The sequence below is a fragment of the Rhinolophus ferrumequinum genome, chromosome 11, assembly GCF_004115265.2.
Source record: "Rhinolophus ferrumequinum isolate MPI-CBG mRhiFer1 chromosome 11, mRhiFer1_v1.p, whole genome shotgun sequence".
In the NCBI taxonomy this organism is placed as follows: domain Eukaryota; kingdom Metazoa; phylum Chordata; class Mammalia; order Chiroptera; family Rhinolophidae; genus Rhinolophus; species Rhinolophus ferrumequinum.
Window position 1 is genome coordinate 10,456,582 of NC_046294.1, and position 16,746 is coordinate 10,473,327.

The 16,746-nt window shown below is 48.9% G+C and overlaps 1 protein-coding gene across 1 annotated transcript in view; it reads right to left on the reverse strand.

Annotated features, from left to right (window-relative positions):
* Positions 1–16,270, reverse strand: part of STX3 (syntaxin 3) — a 39,533-nt gene extending 23,263 nt beyond the window's left edge. Inside the window, exon 1 of the mRNA XM_033119746.1 lies at positions 16,138–16,270. Within this exon, the coding sequence (XP_032975637.1) occupies positions 16,138–16,167 (30 nt within the window). The 5' untranslated portion in view covers positions 16,168–16,270. The remainder of the gene's footprint in view (positions 1–16,137) is intronic.
* Between the last annotated feature and the right edge of the window lie 476 nt (positions 16,271–16,746).

Below are 16,746 nucleotides of genomic sequence, written 5' to 3' on the forward strand. Positions count from 1 at the left end.
TTTTCTTCACCTGCTGCCATCCCCCTGATCTGCAACAGAAGACAGAGTTACTGGGAATTCCTACTGAAATTTGGGGCTCTCCAGCCATCTGGGGAGTTTCTTTTGACTGGCGCCCCCATCATCTCATTCTCTGGTTTGTCTGGACCTGTCAGCCACCCAAGCTTAAAAGACACATTCCAAGGAGTTCAACTTGAGGGCACCACTGCAGCCCCCATAATCATCTTCCTAAAATTTAGAACCGACCAGGTCCTTCTGCCACTTAAAGTCATTCAATGACAGCTCACCTCCTAGGACTGAGAGTCCCTATGCCTAAGAGCCTGTGGGGCCCTTTAAGGTCAGACCCCACACATACACATTTCCCTATGACCAGACACTTGGAACGCTGGCATTTCCTGGACACACCATTATTTCATATCACTGAACTGTCACATGAGGACTTCCTCCTGAAACGCATTCGTCCAGCTGGTAACATTTTACTTAGACTTTAAAATTCGATCTCGAACAACCTTGTCTGTCAACCTTACTTGACACTTCCCCGCCTGCAAAATTGAAAACCTCGCTATGCTCCCAATGCCTTTTGTGCAAACTTCCATTGCAGCCATCACAGCCTGCTGTTAATGACCCCGTCGTCTAGCCTTCCCTCACCGACTATACGCTCCTGGAGAGCAGAGTTGCTTTATATATCTACCAGAGTAGCTCCTTCGAGTGTGTGCCTGCCTGAACACCTTCCTTTGTGGAGACACCTCCTCACCTTCCCCATGGGAGCCCTGGAAGGTTCTCCATCACGACCCAAGCCCCCTGAGGAATCTGAAATGTGACGTGAACAGAGCTGAGTCTGCCGGGGCAGCACCCACCAGAAATCTGCTAAATCCCCAGAGCTGTGCTCGTTTCTGTCCTTCCTAGGCCAGCCCTGGCTCAGAGCAGGTTCTGCAGACCTTCCCCAGTATTCTCTCAATGAGCAGAACAGTATCCTAATATATTGCCATTCAGTTAGCCAGAATCAGCTTTTGTCGCTTGGAATTAAAATTACTTGTGCTTGTCATTAATTCACTTATTCCACACGTACACTGGGCACTTACCATGTACTAGATATATTACAGAAATTCAGTCAATTTTAGATGAATAAATAACTAGCTTCCAGAGAGCCTGGCAGCCTACATTCACCCAGCAGTTTCTAAAGTGTGACACAAAAGGCTCCTTTTATCAATTATCATCCCCGCTTGGGCCTCTCAGTGGCCTCCAGAGGCTCATCTGCCAAGAAGGCTTTCCATGATCCTCACTAGAAACAGGAACCCATCTTCCTTTAGGAAGCATTTGTTGCAAGTTTCCTGATTTCAAAGATCTCCTAGAGACCCACACTGAGGGGACATACCCCCTGAGTGTGTGTGCACCCACAGACACACACAGACACACACGAGTGTCAGCTCAGCTTTCTTCACACAGGCACACGTGCTAAGGCAGTAGGATGAGGCTACCCCCACCATGAGATGGACTAAGCGTAGTTTCTGGAAGCTGGGGACAAGTGTCCTGGGGCGTGGGAGGCAGGCACCTAGCTCTCCAGCATGTCATAAATTTGTGAGACCCCCTGGAATTTGTCCAGGGAGTCCCGTTGACAGAGCCAGCTCTTGGCTTCCATCAGGCTCTGGCAGGGCAGCCTGGTCCACCTCCAGTGAGACAATGCATGAATGGGGGCGGGGAAGTCTCTGGCAACTCACAGCCTAGGTCCAAAACTTGTTGCAATGACTGCCTGAGACCTCTGTCGAGTCCCTTCCTGCTCTGAGTGTTTAACCTGGAAATGGTCAAACACCACACACCTTATCACTCTCAGGAGGACTGGGAGAGATCACATATGGAAAGCTTCTAGCACAATCCTGGGCACACACCGGGGCCTCAAAAATGTCAGTTTCCTCATCATCTGGCCATAAAGATGTGAAACCTAAAGGTGAGATCTCCTCCACAAGTTCCCACACTAAAGGGTAAGATCAATTCCACAGAGTCATTGAGGACCAGGGTTCTATAATGTGCTCCATCCCGTACTAGTCACTGAGGATCTGGTTTAACATCTCTGAGCCTCAATTTCCTTATCTACAAAGCAGGAACAATACTGCCTACTGGGGCCCTGGTGAGGGTTATACAAGATAACCTTTTAAAGTTCCTTATGCAATGAATAGCACACAGTAACAACTCGGTAAAATAACTATCTATACGATCTTGCCAGTCAATGTCTCTATAGCTTTAACCTGAGTCTAAGTACTTTTAAATAGGAAGGGGGAGGGCGAGATATAGGATTTGTAAAGCTGCATGCAACCGTACAGATTTTATCACTAAATCCTCTCACGTAGAGATGGGCAAACCAAGGCCCAAGACCGAATAATGAGTTACTTATACAGCCAGGAATAGAACCCAGGTTTCCTGATTACCATCTTCCCATGCAGTTTCTCCTACAGTAGTGTGCTGCTTCCAAAAATATAAAATAACAACGTCAATAAAAACAGCAATAAACGGTAGATCAGAAAATTCAAGGAAGAGGCCATTATCGCAGGTTATCTCGATAATGGGGGTTATCTGGAGTCACGTGACACTGGAACAGCCAGGCTTCTCCAAAAGGGGTCTAACAGATCCCAGGGCCAGGGTGCTCTTACACCCTGAGGTCTCTTGAGCCTCAGGGACCCCAGGGCCAAGGGAGGCACACAGGGCCCTTGATCTTCAGCCCATGTGTCTGAGCACAGCCAAAAAGAGAACTTCAGCATCTTTATCAAAGAATCAAGGTGTGTGGTAATAGGAACGTTATAGTAGCTGCAACAGCAGCCACAGTAAAAAACGTGCGTGAGAACCACAAGCTCAGCCACCCGCTTCCTCTCCCCACACCCCCACCCCAGCCTCCTGCTACCCCTCCCACCAGGAGATGGGAGATTTCGCCAATGACTCAGGCAGCACTGAGCTAGAACCCAGGATGGTCGTATCACCAACTCCCACCTCTCAAATGTGCCCCCAGATTCAGTGAGAGCAGCCGGGGCTACAACCATCTCTCTGGACAAAGAGTGGAAAGAGTCCGGGAGCCCAGAACTCAGTATAAAGTGACTTGACCTGCAATTCCTCTCGCTCAACGCTCACTGCCTTTCTTTCAATTGCCTTCTCTGTCATCCATTGTCTATTTTATTGCGGGTCCCTCTTCATAAGCTCCTTTAATAAAAACATTTGCCACCTATAGAGTCCCTAGTAGGTGCTAGGTGGCCACAACACTCTAGCAGCTTCGCACACACTATATCAATGAAACCCACCTAGATTTTGAGAACCTGCAGGTCAGAGAAGTTCTGAGTTATTCAAGGTCTTCCCCTATTGATTTTCAGACGCGGGGCTCAAGCGTCGGCGGTCCGTCCTAAGCCCTTGCTTACTGCACTGCACGCTGTCAAACAGCCCATCACTGAGAGCAGCCTGGAGCCAAGCAGAGCCGCAGCCCAGGCCTGCAAGAAGCACACAGGCTGGGAGAGAGGGCCTGGAGGCCCTGGGCACAGCACTTGTCTCCTGTAGGCTTTGGTTTTCCCACCAAGTAAGGAGCTTAGCTTTCCAATGAGGCTTTCTGGAACCCCACTCAGGGAAGTCAGGGAAGTGGGAGTCAAGCAGGTGGGTCAGTCTGCCCAGCTTCACTTTATCCGCTTTATACACTTAAATAACATTTCAGTTTAAGAAAGAGTCCTGTTGTCAAGATAGGAAAGAAAGAGGAAAAAAAAAAAAAGAAGAAGGAAGGAAGCAGGCAAGTTTGGCTACCTAGCTGGAAAACCACTAAAGTAAATGGATGGATGGCTTCTATAGAAAAGAGAGAGAACAGGGAGTGCCCTCACTCCTTTCCAAAACATGGCTGCAAACAGGTTGTAATCATCAGCAATTCCATAATAAGGGTCATTACAAATCAGAATAGCAACACAGGAGGAAAGGACAAAGAAAGAAAAGGAAACTATCCCAAAGGAAGAGAGGCCATTCGCTGGCGCCCTGATTCTCTCCCTGCCACACGTACCACACCCCGGGGAAGACCAGAGGGTCCCAGGACAAGATAGAAGGCCCAGGAGCTCTCTGTAAAGTTTCGAGGTGAGGGAAATAAAAACAGAAGGGAAGGAACCAGCAGTCTGGACTGGAAAGGGACATCTGGTCCTTAACTTCCCACCGCATGGGGTATTAAAGGACTGTGGCTGGTGGGGGCGGGGCCTCCTGGCACAAGCAGGGGACCACACATTCTTGCACCTCATCTGGCCTCTCCACATTTAAACAGCTCTTTGATCTGGAGATACACACTCTTCTTTATAAACCCAGATTGGCTCCCAATACATTTGATTCAAAGAGACAATGAGATGATTTTTCTTGTCCCACCTGCTCACTTCCCCCACCTGCCTCTCTCTAGGGTGAGGTCTGTGGATTCCCAAACACCACCACTTCCAGAACTTCCAAACACTCACATAAACATACCAGCGACACACAGAGCTGCCCACCATCTGGTTTTTCCAGTCCCTCTTCTTTGAGTAAAAGAAGGCAGAAATTCTGAGTAAGCATGGCAGCTCTCAATAGGCACGCAGTGCTCTCTGTTCCCCATTTAAAGAGTCGGATGGCCCGTCTCCAATGCCAGCTCTCCCTCCTCCTGTGTGTTACCCTTCCAGTGAAAGCCTCCCAGAGGGGACACTTCCCCTTTCTGCTGAACTGCATCTTCCCCAACACTCTTGTCAGATGAATCAAGAGGAAATACTCGGATAACGATAACCTCGGTGAGCCTCACACTTTTACTTTCAAGACGTTATTCTAGCTGAACAATTTGAGGCAAGAATTGGCCCTTTTTGGAAGATAAAGACACTGAGGAATAAACTCACTACCAAATTAGCCCAAGGCCAGCGACTTGGTGTGAAACGGGGCCCAGCTGGCACCCCCACAGTGGAGGCCTCTCCACGTCCCTGGCCTCGCCTTGCCTTGACCTACCTACCGTTTAACAATAGATCATCCCCCTGCTTCTTGAGCTTGGAATATCCTTTGTCCCACCCAGTTCCCTTTTTCAGGATATTACCCTGAAACTTATGATTAATATCCTTAGGTTTATTGATCACAATCTCTATGGTCTAGCATTCTTTCCAGGCTCCTCCCATCATTGTTCCTGGGTTCCGGATGCCACCAGAGAATCAGGGGCCAGAGGGAAGGCTCCTTGCAGACCGCCTCACAAGCACCACACAGCCTTTAGAGAAATACCCAGATTTTCCCTTAAATTCCCAAGCCGGACTGAGAAAGTTAAGGCAGTTTTTGGAGGTGTTAACCCTCTGCCTTCTCAGATCACCAGTGCTCCAATAATAAACATTTGTGCTGTGACCCAACTCCTGTGTCGGTTTATTGGCTGAGCAGTGCAGGCAGCATGAGTCCTGGAGTCGTCTGGCCTCCGGTTTCAGGTGGACGACTGGACAAGAGCCAAAGTTCTTGATGACTCCTCTCCATGTTTTTTGCCATAACAAACATATTACTAATAGATAATATGTGTGTATTTCGTTGCAAGCACTCACGTGGTTTCAAATGTATTATTTGATTCTCACATCAACCCTAGGAGGGACAAATATTACTTTCTCCACTTACAGATGAGACAACTACTTAATTGGGTTAAATAACTCGTCCGAAGTGATTCAGCTAATAATGGTACCCTTAGGACTCAAAAGCAGGTCTGGGGCCGGCCCAGTGGCTCAGGTGGTTAGAGCTCCATGCTCCTAATTCCGAAGGCTGCCGGTTCGATTCCCACATGGGCCAGTGGGCTCTCAACCACAAGGTTGCCAGTTCGATTCCTTGAGTCCCGCAAGGGATGGTGGGCTCGGCCCCCTGCAACTAGAAAACGGCAACTGGACCTGGAGCTGAACTGTGCCCTCCACAACTAAGATTGAAAGGACAACTTGACTTGGAAAAAAATCCTGGAAGTACACACTGTTCCCTAATAAAGTCCTGTTCCCCTTCCCCAATAAAATCTTTAAAAAAAAAAAAAAAAGCAGGTCTGTGGGAGCCCGGGCCCCTGTTCTTACCCTCTACACTCCACCTGAAGATGCCCTTCCACTCTGCTTGGTAACACACCCTTGCTTATTTCAGGGGACACTGCAATATCAATAAAATTAAGTTGGACTAATCTGTATGCATGAATGGAAACTGGTGTATATAATGAATACTGGTGTATATAATCCTATGAATGTGCATGTGTATAGAGATACAGAGATATGTCTGACTGAGTTGAAAACACATCTCTGATACTTATCGTGTTTCCCCAAAAATAAGACCTACCCGAAAATAAGCCCCAGTTAAGATCGTCAGCCAGACGGACTCATTTAGTACATTATGTTCCAGAAGATGACCTGACTGTATTTGAATAAATGTAGATTGTTGTACATGAAAAAAATAAGACATCCCCTGAAAATATGCCCTAATGTGTCTTTTGGAGCAAAAATTAATATAGACCGGTCTTATTTTCAGGGAAATATGGCATAAGACCCGGTCTTATTTTTGGAGAAATACGGTAGTAGCTATATGATCTTAAACAAGTTACTTAATCTCTCAGTGCCACAGTTTCCTAATTTGTACCATGAATAATCTACTCACAGAACTGTTGTGAAGATTAGTTGATGTATGTGAAATGTTTAGATCAATGCTGGGTACATATTAAATGCCCAAGACCAGGCCATCTAAAGCAGAGATCAGGCCTTGTTTTCTCTAAAGAGAGTTTTTGCTAAAGATGCAACTCTAAAGTCAATTCTCAGAAGGTGACAGTAGGTCCCTCAGAATGAACCAAAATTTAGTTCATTTATTTGAATGAAGTCACTTCCCTCCTATATGCATTTAAAGAAATAAAGCTCCCTGTGAATTCTGCTACGTTTCTCACAAATTTTGTTATTTACAACTCTCATTATTATTCGTTTCTAAATAGTCTGTCATTTCCATTTTGCTCTCTTTTTCACACAATTATTATTTAGAAAGGTGTTTTTAAATTTCCAAAGCAGGAATACCTGGGGAGGACTATTATTATATTGTTAATTTCTAATTTTTATTATGTCTGTGTCAGAGAACATGGCCTATATTTATTGAGACAGTTCAGTTAGTATGATTGCTATTGGGGGCGGGGGGGTTGGACTGATGAAATAAACAAACAAACAAAAAAAAAAAACAGCCATATCCTGAAACTGGAGGTCCTAGAATGTCTCCTCTCCAGGACAGAGAAATGAGAATATGCCTGGAGGTTAATAATCTGGCCGGACAAAGGAGCTGACAGATAGGAATGGGTTAGTTCGTTAATCCCTTCAGGATGGGCAAACAGGACAAACCTGATAGATGAATTCCAGTAGAAGGCTCCAGCCCCCTTCCCCAAACAGGCAAAGGGGAGGTATAAAAGTAAGAACTTTTGCCTCAGTCACTGGGCTTACCAGTTTCAGGTACCCTCTCCTGCTCAGGAGCTACAACCTCTTCTCCTGCCTCTAATAAACTATCTTCCTTTACAACTTTTTGCCTCTCCCTGGTTGTGTGTCTATTCTTCAGCTTTATGAGACATGATCCCAGCCCACACCCAGACACTGTCAACAGATCCAACATCATTTACATCATTTGGGGACTTACAGGAAAAATAGTCCGGCTTCAATATGACTTCACATTCTGTGGAATTTGACATTTTCTTGTGTCCTAATACATAGTCAATATTTTTCAATCTTCTATGTGTATCTGAAAAGATCTTGCATTCATTTGCTGGATATAAAAATCATCGAAGTTTCACCTCCACGTACCAAGTTAATTCCTACCCAAGTTAATTCCTATCTGTTTTTGCTTCAGGATCTGAGCTAGGTCTAGAGAACGAGCAGTGAGTGAAAAGGGATGGAAGTTCACCTAAATAAAGGAAGGAGCAAAAAAACAAAAATGCCCACTGGGTTGGCGTCATCTATACTGAAGAGTAATCTGTGGTTAGGTAGGTTCATTCATCCAGAATCACACAGCTAGTAAGGAGTAGGATTTCCAGGTGGGAATTCCCGCCCGTTCTCAGGAATTTTTTTCACTTTCCCGTTCCCAAATCCTGAGAAAAGTTGGTGGGGAAATCGGGAATTGGCTCCTTAAACCCGGGTGGTTGGTAGTATCGGCCGTCACTTTGTGGAAACGATTCATCATGGAGAACAGAAAACAGTTTGTATCTCGGGATTTGGGAACGGGAAAGCTTAAAAAATTCCTGAGAACGCGTGGGAATGCCCACCCGGAAACCCTAGTAAGAAGCAAAGCCAGGACTGTGCATTAACTTAGAGAAGGCTCTTGGGGTCTCATAATCAACCACCACACCCTTCTCCTTCTCACTACAACGTCCCATCCAGAGTAACTGATTCATTTGTTCATTCATTCACCAGGCAGCATTTATTACACATCTATCCTTTGCCAAGCAGTAGTACAGACCCTAGAGATACACAGACCCAACTCAGCAGCCCCTGCTCTCCCAGGACCACCCTGTCTCAGATGGGCGGCAGACAGGCACACAGGTCATTACAGCTTCCCACGTGAGTGATGATGACACTTGGTACAGGAACTGTATACCCAGGAGCAGATGGGGTGCCCGGCATCACCTGAATTCAAGGCAGAGCCTGGGGAAGACGGAAGCCTATTAAAGAATGTGTGCAGTGACTCCCAGGGGAAATATCGAAGGTGGAGCGGATTTACCAAAGAATACCTACAGGAGGAAGGTCATTGGGGTGAGAAGACCGCACCTTTCTCTCTCCTCCCGGTGCCGGCTCCAATGCCAGCTCTCCCTCCTCCTGTGCGTTACCCTTCCAGTGAAACCCTCCCGGAGGGAACACTTCCCCTTTCTGCTGAACTTCATCTTCCCCAACACTCTTGTCAGATGAATCAAGAGGAAATACTCGGATAACGATAACCTCGGTGAGCCTCACACTTTTACTTTCAAGACGTTATTCTAGCTGAACAATTTGAGGCAAGAATTGGCCCTATTTGGAAGATAAAGACACTGAGGAATAAACTCACTACCAAATTAGCCCAAGGCCAGGGAGTTGGTGTGAACCAGGAGAGCTCAAGTCCCCTTTCATTCCTTCCTCCCCTACCCTAGCCTTCTTCACCCTTTTCTGACTTCCTCCTCTACACCTCTCTCCCCCACCCCCCAACACCCCCAAAACATCGGATTCTCCAGGATCCAGAAAGGAGGCAGGAACTAATGTCTTCTCTAGTCCATGCTCACTCAGCCTTCTCCTCAACCCTTCCTTTCAGCCTGTCCCACAAGGCCTCTCCCCATCGTGAGCCTTGGAGAACACTTCATTAACAGTTCAATAGATCACATTTTGCAAGCATCCCACACGTGCTGAGGACTCAGTTCTAAGACATTCTTCTGTGCTCTATATTTACCAAACCATTTAATCTCACAACAGTCTTCCGGGACGCTCCCCATCTGACAGCTGAGAAAACTAAACATAAAGATGACTAGTAGCCTGCTGAGATCACGCAGCCAGGCTGCCAGTGACTGAGCCCAGAGCGCCGGAGTCACAGGCTTTGTTCTCAGCCCTCCCGGAGTGAAACCTCCCGACAGTCATGCCCACCCCAGCTGGAGCAAGCACGTCGGCCAGGGAAAGGCTCTTCCAAAGCGCTATGGTAAAAGCAGATGCCAGGAGCACAAGGCCATGAAAAACAAGCAAGAAGGCGCTGTCCTGACCAGAGGCGACTGAGGAAGCATGACAACTAACTGCAATGTGGTGCCCTAGGCTGGATCCTAGAACAGAAAAAGGAACATGCGTGGAAAAACTAGTGAAATCCCAATAAAGTCTGGAGGTTAGTGAATAGTAACCTACCAGTGTCAGTTTCTCAGTTTTGACAAATAGAGGAAACCGGGTGAGGGGTAGACAGGAACTCTCTGTACTATCCTTGTAACTTTTCTGTAAATCTAAAATTAGTCTAGAATAAAAAGTTTGTTTAAAAGTTAAATCTGATGCCATACCAAATTGCCCTAACCCAGACAGCTAAACATACCCAGACAGTATACGGTCCACTAATCTCTTTATATGGGGGTTGAACTTCACTCTGTCTTCAGACTGGGGACGGGGAACGTTGCTGTGGAAACGGCTCAGTGCCAGAAAACAGGCTGACCTGCCAGTAGAGATGGTGGTGAGGGGGTGGTGAGGGGAGGATGTCGCCGGCAGAGGGGCCTAATAGAAAAGTGGCTGGAGACAAGGCCACTCAGGGCCTACAGTCTCGGGGTCAATTCATTTGCAGAATACCCCCATTCACCCACTGATGGTATTCGGTTTACAGCTTTCCCGGCTGTGGGCTGGGAAGTGACAATGCAGGGGGAGAGGGATATATCTCTCAGGGAGCAGGATATAACAGGACAGGTAGCTTCTGAAATTATAACCTCATGTGTCTGCTTTTATATATCAACGAAAATAAAGAGCTTGTGGAAGTCCCAGGGAAGGCAGAGTGAATGCTGTCAGCTCAGGATCTGGAAGTTTCCTTGCAATGAGGACCTTAGAACTGAGCCTTAATCGATGTATGAGATATTACCAGAAGGAACTGGGGCTGCTAGAGTTTCACTGTGATATCCACATCTTCTCCTTCATTTTCTTTCTGAACGAGGGCAACCTTCCATGAGGTATTGGGTTGGGGGTTTGGGGAGCCTTGGAACTCATCCATCCCTGTCCTTGAGGGTGAAACCAGTGACCTCTGGCTTCTCTAGCACATGTATGGGTTCCCTGAGTTAATGTTGCACTTCAGACAGGTAAAGATTCACCAACCCACAGGGAACGGGAGTGGGAAAAGTCAGTCATAATAATGAATAAGGGATGTGTAAGAGTCAAGCTGTTGTTGATTAGTCAATAGACAAATGTTTAACAGGTAACTGACTGCCATGCAGAGTGCTAGCTAGGCCCAGGGGCCCCAGGGGAATATCCCGCCTGCCACTGCACAAGGAGCACACAGTGTGCTTGGGGAGATGATCAAATACAGGGTCGGGTGGTATAAGAAAGCAAGAACGATATGCTCCATTCTTGATCCCATCACTTCCCAGCTGGAGATCGCAACCAACTCTGAGCCTCAATCCCCTTACCTGTAACATGGGAATCATGTGTGACAGCCGTGTAGAGTTGAGAGGATTCAAGACAAGGTATGTAAGGCACCTAACACAAGTCCTATCCAATAGTAAGTAGCTGCTCAATAAATGATCATTGTTACTGTAGCTGAAATGGCGACAACCAGAAGTAATAGAACCATTGATCTTAAAGACAATAGGACCGAGGAGACAAAGAGTCCATCTCATAAAAAAACACATGGGACGTGGTTTCAAGCCCACTCCATGTTAACAAAAAACCCCACTGACTTATTAGAAGAATGGTATTCCTCTACAAAGCAATATGCAGCCCATGCGGGCGGGTGGAATGGAGGAAGAACATTCTAGGCTTTATTACCAGGAGCATTACCTGTAAAAAAATGAGTTTTGGAAGATGGGTAGGAATTTTGACAAAAGGGGAAAGGAACACTGAAAGGGAGAGAGGACACGTGAACAGCTCATGCCAGTCCCGCAGCCTCCCCTACACCCACAGGAATAAAAATAAAACTAATCCCCTTCTCTCATCCAAGCATTTTCTCTTCTGGCCTCTGGCTGATGGGTCTGTAATCCCTACTTAATCTCTACAGCTCTCATCTCATCTCATCTCTGCTTCCCCTCTGCTCACAGCAGTTGCTCTGCCAGGGAGAGACAGGAGCTGAGGAAGAACTCAGTGGCTGGTAGAAATCTTACCACTGAAGTATGGAATCTCCGTGAAGAGATTCTCCAGTCAGGGTGTTAAGATGTGGTTGTGATCCAAAGCACCTGGCACACAGCAGGGGCTCTCGGTGTATTTATAGAATGAATTAAGCTTTAAAGCTCCATGGTCCCGAGGAACTCTGATCCCGCAGACACACTAGAACTTCAAGTGGGGAAGGAGGCCAAAGACAAGACCTTTATTTAGGACACAAGACAGAACAGAAAGAGCAAAAAGTAAGGCGGGCCCCTAGAGCCCCGGGAGGTCAATTTCATGAAGTGCTGGCCTTGGAGGGGCCAGTACATCTCAAGTTGTTTCTAGTCCTCCGTACATCAGTCACCCACAGGGTCGAGAGTCCTTCGCCTCTATTCATACATCAGTGACTTCTCTATTATCATTATCTATCTTTGATTGTGTGTGGGGGGGGTCTCTTTTCATGAACTACAGCCTTTGTTTTCTCCATGTGACCATTTACTCTTTAAGACCAGGGCTTTGCATAATAATCCTGCCTAACACCATGCCCAGAAGGCTGAGGTCAAAAAGAATGAGGAAGAGCATGCCTGCCACACAGAGGTCAAACAACACTGGTCGAGGTGTGTACGTGACGCACAAAATCCAGGATCCTTGCCTTTCTTCTCAGGGGACTTTACATGCCCCTGATTTTAACCAGGACTTGAAGAGGGACCTGAGGTCAACCATCACTTCTGGGAAGTGCCCCCACTCCCTAATGCCCAGAGGCCGGCCAACAGGGTCTTCCTCCAGCTGCTTCTCTCACAAGGATGGTAGCATTGTGTCTGTTTCTTGTGTGTCTCCTGATCTGACTGGGAACTTCCTAAGACCCTGGAAAATGTGCCAATCACCATTACACGCCAGCCCCATCCCAGGGCCTGGGACATAGCAGGTGCTCAGTAAATGCTGAATGAAAAGAGGGCCAGGTACGAGCTTCCTGGACAGGTGTTATCCGGACTCAGTGGATCCAAAGTTCAGCGAGTGGGAAACAAGCAAGAACCGCCGAGTGAGACAGACTGGGTGTAGGCACTGCACATTCCTGGCCGGCCTGTCCTAGCCACTGAAGCGGGCTTCTGAGAAGGCCCCCAGGAGAAGCACGCAAGAGATGGGTCAGGTCTTGCGACCATGGCCTCAGGAAGGTATGCCCTTGGGCGTGGATGCTACTCCCAGCAGGTCAAGTTTGGGGAACTCACATTTACTGTGGTGGGTGATTATCCCGGATTATCTCATTTCACCCTCTCAATGACCTTAGGGGAAAGGTATGACGGTCCACTTCACAGGTGCAACTCTGAGACCTCAATCCTATGGACTCCCGAACCTAATGGGTGCTCGGTCCAGCCTCACAATGAAACGGTCTATACAACCACACGTACTCAGGGTTGATGGAGGCCTTAAACCTCCTCATCTGCCTCCCCCCACGCCCCCACGTCTCAACGAGATTCTCAGATCCCTGCAGCATCCGACATCTCAACAAGCTGCTTGTTTCCCTCCCACACTTGAGGGTTCACAACCCCCCAGCCCATCCTTGGGCAGCTCTGACCACTAAAACTGCTTCCTCCCCATCAACTGCACATCTTCTCCTGGTATCTACGCAGAGCAAAACTAATCTGCACAGGACAGCCCTCCGGCTAGCTGCAGGCAGTTACCACCTCGCCTCCCCCAGGGTTTAGAAAGATGCCGCAGAGAGAGATTGCACAGGCTGCTCAGTGTGAAACTGGTCTCATGCAGATTAACAAGCGTCTTTCCTTGATAAAAGGAATCAGAAAGAAAAGATAGTTATCTTGTCGCAGTGAGAGCTATCTAACTGTCTCCAGTGGCAGGGAAGGAACTGGACTAGAAACCAAAATTTATATAAACTTTAGCAAGTCTTCACCCAAAACATTAACATTGCCAGAAGGGGCTTCTGGGATCAACCAAACTTGTTTTACGAAGGAGGAACAGAGAAGCAGAGAGGGAAAGTGACACAAAGGAACACAGCTATTAATTAAGTGGCAGGGTCACAATTAGTGAGAACCCTCTGAAGCTGCAGCCCAGCCCTCTTTGCACCGAGTCACCACCTGTCTCTCTGCTCCAAAACACGGGGACACCCTGCTTCCCGAATAGCACTCTCATAATGACAGCACTCCCACAATAACTGTACAATTTACAGTCTCACTTTCACAACCCCAAAAGGTAAAGGGAGGAAAGCCAGCATTAGCTCCATGTCACAGAGGGGAACAAGGAAGCTTGGAGAAGCAAAGGGACTTGATTGGGCTCCCAGGCTAACTGATTTTATACGTGGAATTCAAAGCTCAGGTAAGGCTCTTTACTGTTTATTGGAAGGGGCCGTGGGGTATCTTCCTCTGGAAATGGATCCCTAACGAAGGGAACAGCCGCCTCTGCCTGCGGTGCAGTTTTGCATTGTTTACGACTGCTGGGTGTGCTGGCAGGGGAAGACCTTTAAAACCATCTCTCTTCCCTTTCTGCCTCCCCAACCAGCATGCGTCAGAGAAAGCGCACGGGGAAAGAGGTCTGGAGCCTGGGGCGCCTCTCCTGGTGGGGCCCTGAGCAGCTCTGTGGCCTGTGGCATCCCCCTTACCCAGGCTGAGCTCTAGTTTCCTCATCTACAAAAACAGGGGCAATACATTCTGCCCTGTTGGTCACTGGGAGGTTGCAAGGCTCAGACAACAAAGAGCAAGTAGGAGGCAGGGAGGCTCACTCCTACAACTGTTCCTTGGCTTCTCTCACTTCCCCATTGCCCTGCCTCCGCTGCAGTGCTTCCACCCAGAGCCAGTGAAAGGGTCACGAAGGTCTCACCCAAGACAAGGGAGGAGAAAGAAAAACAATTGTGACATTGTCCTAGCAATCCCTCACACTGGTGTGAGGTCTAGTTTTCCAAAACGTTTTAACGGTTCATAGCATTATATTTACCATTTATTAGTCCTCGATATGCCATGCACCACACAAAAGGCTCTGCATGCTCTCTTGGGGTTAATCCTCACAACCACTGGTTTTACAGATGACAAAACCTCGCCTCAGAGATTAAGGGATAGCTAGTAAGCAGCGGGGCCAGGTACGAGGTTCCTGGACAGGTATTATCCGGACTCAGCCCCAGCGCTGTCCAGGCCCTGCTTCCCAAACTTGAATGTGTTCATGAATCACCGGGGAAGATGTGTGAATAGTAAGATTCTGATTCTGTAGGTCCAGACTAGGGCTAGGCTTCTGCTCGTCTAACAAGCTCCCAAGTCAATGGACTACTTTGTGTCAAGGGCTAGATTTTAAATTCCATTAAGGCAGAGCCTGTGTCACCCAGTCCCCGGGGCTTAGCACCGGGCCTTCCCCTAGACTGCACTCAATAATTATTTGTTCAAGGAACAAAAACTCATAGACATAGACAATAGTTTAGAGGTTACCAGAGGGTAAGGTGGAAGGAGGGTGGTAGATGAAGGTAAAGGGGATCCAATATATGGTGATGGAAGGAGAGCTGACTCTGGTGGTGAACACACAATGGGATTTATAGATGATGTAATACAGAATTGTACACCTGAAATCTATGTAGCTTTACTAATAAGTGTCACCCCAATAAACTTTAATTTTAAAAAAATAATTATTATTATTATTTGTTCAATGAGTCAATGAAGATCTGACTCGAAAACCTATGGAGGCATTAACATGTATCTATTTAAGTCTCATTATGTCATCTGATCTCTTAACAATCTCTAAGGTATAATCACCCCCATTTGACAGATAAGGAAGCAGGCCCCAAAGAGCCTGTAGGTTTTACAGCCTGTGCAGCAGGGCTGGAGGCAGGCTACCTTCAGATCCTTTGCCCGACCACAGCTGTCCTGAGGAGGCAGGGGAAATTAATAATTATAGCCTGCTGGATGAAAAGGAGTTGGACCCATCCTGGCACATAACTAGCGCACAGCTCGCGAGGTCACCGAGGCGCCCTGAGCTGCTCCCCGGGATAGGGGGCAGCCGGCTCGGCTTCCTGCAGGAGGGAAACAAGGAGGGTAAGAGGCAGCAGCGGGCAGGTGGTGAGGTGCCCCCGACCTCACAGAGGGCTCCGCTGGGCCCAAGCACACCCCGCCGATCCCAGATCTGGACCGACGCTGTCCAGCTTGGGGGTGGAAGCGGGAGCGGAGGCTAAAGGCATCCAGGGAAATCGCAGCCCAGCGATGAATCACAGGCACATGACCCGGGTGGGGAGGGGAGGGTGCGGAACCGGCGCGGGATGCGGCTGGGGCTTGGGGCGGGCAGGCCTCGCGCCCGGCCCCCCTCCAGCCTGGAAGAGCGGAGGGAAGGGAAGCCCCTCTCCCGCGCTGCTCCGCCCCCCCGCAGCCCCCGGCCCCCCCGGTTCCTGGGGGGCAGCAGGACTCACAGCCTTCAGCTGCTCCAGCCGGTCCTTCATTCTGCTGCCCAGGCGCCCTGCGGCAAGTGACCGCGTCCCAGGTGAGCGGCCGGAAGTGGCGACCGGGCCCCGCCGGGGCGAACGAGCTACAGGCCCAGGTGGAGGCGGGCGGCGGCGGCCGGCTAGGAGCAGCGTCCGTGGCCAAGGGAGGCTCCGCCGCGCCGCCCCTCAGGCCCCGCCGGCGCTGCGCGCTCCAAATCCGGCTCCCGGGCGGGCGCCGGCGCGCAGCGCTGATCCTCCCGCGGACCCGCCCCTTACCTGGGCCGCGCCCCGCGCTCCTCCTTAAAGGGGCCTCGCCCAGCGGCCGCCGGGCCACCCACTACGCCTCTCACTCCACCTGCCCTAGCTCCGGGTTCCTCCAGGGAGCCGAGGAGTCGCAGGACAGGGCCGAGTACTGGTAGATCCCTCCGCAGGGCCCACGAAGTGCGAGTGGGTGTGTTTGACCTCAATTCCATCCTTTCCATTCTACAGCCGTTCGCTACCTGTGCCTGGCTCTGTGCTACCTTCCAGCCCTCAACAGACTCTTTCACTGCGAGGCGGGACAGCGTTCCACACAGAAGTCTAAGACAATGTGATTTG